The sequence below is a fragment of the Apaloderma vittatum genome, unplaced genomic scaffold (assembly GCF_000703405.1).
Source record: "Apaloderma vittatum isolate BGI_N311 unplaced genomic scaffold, ASM70340v1 scaffold15745, whole genome shotgun sequence".
NCBI lineage: Eukaryota > Metazoa > Chordata > Aves > Trogoniformes > Trogonidae > Apaloderma > Apaloderma vittatum.
In genome coordinates this window covers 1-4,603 of record NW_009717756.1, presented here as the reverse complement: position 1 = coordinate 4,603, position 4,603 = coordinate 1, and the positions used below count along the sequence as shown (strand labels likewise).

General features: G+C 45.8%; 1 protein-coding gene across 1 annotated transcript; it reads right to left on the bottom strand.

The window, feature by feature from the left end:
• Positions 1 to 2,090: 2,090 nt before the first annotated feature.
• On the bottom strand, positions 2,091 to 4,598 carry SURF2 (surfeit 2; the record flags this gene model as incomplete). Its single annotated transcript, XM_009870026.1, has 5 exons — positions 2,091 to 2,153; positions 2,909 to 3,075; positions 3,558 to 3,737; positions 4,169 to 4,272; positions 4,507 to 4,598. Coding segments are annotated over 5 exons (606 nt in total), but the record flags the coding sequence as incomplete, so codon positions are not given.
• Positions 4,599 to 4,603: the final 5 nt, after the last annotated feature.

The window sequence follows — 4,603 nt, the reverse complement described above, 5'->3', positions numbered from 1 at the left end:
TTTCCCTAAAGTTGCCCCTCCTGAATTCCCAAAAAAGGGAGCCAAGTTGTGCTGCAGGCTCCATAATAAAAGCCCCTTTCTGCTGTTAACCAGCTTCCATCTGTATGTGCCCCAAATCCATACCTGAATTGCACGTTATTGGTGGAAGCATCTTCAGAATTACAGAAACTCCCCTTTTCCCTGCACTCAGTACATGCAAGTCAGTCTTCTAATCTGTAGTCTTTGCTTCTTAGAGTCACTTCTGTCAGTCCCTCAGCTGTACAAGTCTCAGCTGACTGAACAGCGGAAGAGCTGGGGTGCTCAACTCTTGAGCACAGCCCCTTCTCTCTGCCATCTCGGACCACCCTGGAGATGTGTAGGGAGGAAACGTGGAAGTCAGCTGCCATAGCCCTGGTTCTCAACTCTGTGTGCAGACGGTTATAGCTGAAGAATGCAAGTGCAAAGCCCGCATGGTGAATAAGCAGCCAGGGATGTAACTTGCGTGTTCAGAGGGAGGAATTCCTCAGCGTAACGGTGAGGAGAGAGGAAGGCCCCATTTTCATCTCTCGGTGCCACAACCTCTGTGCCATGAACATGCTTAGTGCTGCTCAGAGGAGGCATTTTGTCCTCTGCTAGGCAACTAGGTGAACCTGTTTCACTAGATCATGAAAGAATTCTAGAAAGCATGAGCCCTACCGCTTGCTAACCTGACACTGATTCCTTGCACTGTTGTCTCCCTTGAGAAAGCTGCTCAACTGTTTGTTCAAGGAGTAATTAAGCTGAACATCCTCCAACAGGAGCTATTTACCAGAGACTCCTGGTAAGGACACTAACCTGGACAGTTCCGCTTAACAGTTGCTTTTTTTTTTTAAGAGAGGAAGCTAGGCTGAAAGAACTGATGACAAAGAGAAGAGCACTGTTGAATGTTAAACCAGTCATTTCATCATCTTAAGGGAAAAATAGCCTGTGTCCTGCTGCTGAAGGAAACAAATTGCTGTGTGGGGGTCAAGAGGAGGAGAAGCCAGCATTTAAGTTCAGGTCATGTGGAAGGCTTTCTTTTAAATAGGTTATGCAGGAGAAGTTTTCACCTCAAGCGTTCACCGTGTCTGTCTCTTCATAGCAAACCAAACTGGTCCTTTCAGTTCTGGATAAGCAGCACCGGATGCTTTTGCTCAATTTCACTGCAGGTCCTAGAATGGTCTTAGTCTACATCAAGGCAGCCATTCCAGTATCAACTGCTGCTGCTCACTGTATTTATAAATGGAATGACAGAAATGGCTCCTGTAAGTAACTGTTAAGTTGGGTTTTTCGGTGTCTCTGTGTTCTAACTAGGGAGCTGGGTGATGTTGACCACTTTCTTCTGTGAAAATCAAGTCCCCTTTCCAACAAAAGACCCCAGAGGAGGAACTGATCCTGTCCCTGGCAGCAGCATTATTTCAGTGCTCAAGGGGTGTGGTTAGATGGAGGGCATTATAAGGTATTTCTAGACAGCGCAATACGCAGACTTGCGAACTGTGAGTCCCGATGCAGAAGATTCTGCTTTCTTACATACACTGCTGTATTCATGCATCTCCCAATAAAACAGTGACCTCTCCCTGTGGCTGAGAAGCTCTCACAAGCAGGATGTCAGCTGTCAATTGGCTCTGCAAAGTGTTCTGGAATTCATTCTGAATATATTTTTGCTTTCTATGTGGAAAAAAAAAGAATTAAGTATAAATTCTCATTTTATGCTGTATTTTGTACCTTAGTTGTGTTTGAAAATGTTTTGATTTTTGGAAACAATCAAAATAAAACAATGGCATCTTTGTATCCACTTGGTGTGTGTGACTGGAGTGTCTCCAGATATGCTGGACAGGGGTCTTGTGTGCTTTCTCTCCTGCCTACTGAAAACCATCTTTCCACAAAGAGGCCGGTACTTGACTGCGGCAGTGGGGGATGCCTTGAGGCTGTGAGGATACAACTTAATTCCACCCCACTCTTCCCCCACCTCTGATGGGCAATTGGAATGGGCAAATGCTTCAGCCAGCCTTGTGCCCCCTCTGAAATTGTTACACACCAGGCTTCTTCAGGCCATGTATTTATTAAAAAATTTATTTCCTGTTGGCTGTGTTCTAGAAGTTCTTAGGTTTTTGATGGTGACTTTTGAATTTCTTCTTTATAGGGCCTGACTCTTTCTGTAGAGAGAAAAAAAAAAGTTTAATTGGCTTATTTCCAAAACCCAAATTCAGCTCTGCTCAAGATAGCTTAAACAAAAGAAACTGAGTATTCTTCTTTACCAGAGACAGCAGCCAGAACAAGCACAGCTCTGGCCAAAGCGCCAGGGGGGAATCTTTCCTTGCCCTGTTCCTTTCTCTAACAGGCATATGGTTTCTTTGGATACAAACAGCAACAGTCTCCTCACAGAAATGAACCATCCAGCCTTTGCTTTCTGGTTTGATACAGATATAAAGGTTCTAGCCCCTTCCTCAGGGGCTGCTGTAGAGGGTTAAACGTTTATTCATCACGTACAAAATCTCTGCCTGCTTCCTAAACTGATAAGGATCAGGTTATAGTCTGTAAGGCAGGACCGGGACAGCTCCTTAAAAGAGGCAGGAAAAAGAGCTGTGACTTCCAAAGTGTTTTAACTGGTGCTTGTACATACACAGAGGAAGATGTGGAGCCCACAGGAAATGCTTCAGTCTCTCTGTGAAGGCAGCATGCAGTAGGATCCCACCAAAGATGAGATACTTCTACAGGCAGGATAAGCATTTGCTGGTAGCAACCCAAACCTTGGGATGTGAGCCAGGGGCTGGAACATGGGGAAAGCCTGTTCTGAACAGCTTTGCACCTTCTGCTGGTTCTTAGGCACGAATACATCAGAGAAACATCTACAGGATGAGATCCCAGCTCCGTGCTCCCCTGCTGCTGCACGCGGCAGCGTGACTCCCACCTTCCTCCTTTTGTTGCCAGCTGCTCTGCTGACAGCCATTCTTCCCCGGTCCTCTCCGTTCATGTCACCGTTCTGCTTGGCCTCGCCATCCTCACTGTCTGCTGCGAAGTCATTGCTGCCCTTTGGGGTCTGTGCAGCTGTTGCGTATTTCTTTTGGAAGAGTGCAGCTAAAACGTAAACATTGAGCTCAGGATCAGTTCCATTTGCACGCAGGCTCTGCCGCCCCCCAGCTTTACTTTGAGGCCATCTTAAAGGTGATTTGTCAAGCTGCTTCCAGTCTCTGAGCAACAGTTCAGCACAGGTGGTTCTGTGGGTTCACAACCCTGCTTTCCTACGGCAAGACAGCACAGGAGAATGGCCTGACGAACTTCTGTCAGACCCCAACACTTGCTGAAAACAAGGGAAGGAGAGATCCCTAAAGCAGCACATCCCCATGCATCTTGTCTCCCTCCCCTCACATGTTATGTGATCCAACGCTGTTATCACTTAGTGATAAGAGAGAACTGCTTTCCCAAAACCCAAGAACCCCCAGCTGGATGGACGTCACAGGCCTTCAGCATATGAGCAACCGGGAGCAGTATAAAATAAACATGACAAAATTAGCTGACAAACTTCCTTCACGACAGACAATTCCAATGTTCTTACTCACATGGGTACAGGTCACTCATGCTGTCGTCCGTCTTCTCTCCATCCTCATCACTGTACATCGGCTCCCAGAATTCTGTTTTGTAAGGCTCCTTGCTTCCATTCACTTGGTCACCGGAGCGCTGCTTCTTCTGTGCCAGGCAGGCAGGGACGTACTCCACCCCTTCCTTCTGGCACTCTTCATCTAACAGTGCGAGGGGTCAGGCAGCACTTAGCAAGGTCACCAGTCACCCGAGTCATTTTCCTTCCCAGCTCTATCTTACATTAAATGCAACTCAAAAGTATGTCGAGCTCCATTCATGTAATCCTCTACAGCTATATATGGATCATGAAAGATGTTAACCCAAAGATTGTGCAGGATGTGTGAAGCACCCTCACTGGGCAAGTTTTAGAACAGCTCCTCCTCTCAAGAGATGTTCCAAGGGAATTGCTAGAGGCTGATTGTTCCCTATGTCTGGGATCTTCCTTCCTAGCTGAGGAGCACCACCAGCAACAGCAGTACCTTACCGTCAATCTAACGAAAACTGACCCTTCCCTTCATGTAGATCTACTGAAATCTCAACAGCTCAGGGAAAAAAAAAACTGTCCAGTTATATATTCAGAAAAGCTACTTACACTTTTTTAGGGCCTTCTGATAGCGCTTCCCTTGGACATGGCACAGCACGTGCTCTGGAAACTTGTTGATATGTCTGAGAGTGAGTTTGCAAAACAGCTGGTGTCTGACAGACACAGAAAGAAAGAAAAAAAAACAAGAACTAGCAACAGAGTTGAAGTCTGCCATTACTTAATAACATTTCACTCATAAGCCATGTGCTTAAAAGTTGATAAATACTTTATAAAGACTTTCCTAGTCTCCCAAAACTTATATAGACTCAAGAACTTTGTAAAGCTTGACCACTTCATGTCGCATATTGAACAAATTGTGAAGTGTAACATACAGGAGGAATACGTACAGATTCTTTGTGCTGGGCACTATATGGGGCTCAAACTGGCCGTAGTCAAAGTCTCTGGCTGTCTTTATCAGTCGTTGATACTTCTTGCCGTTAGTAT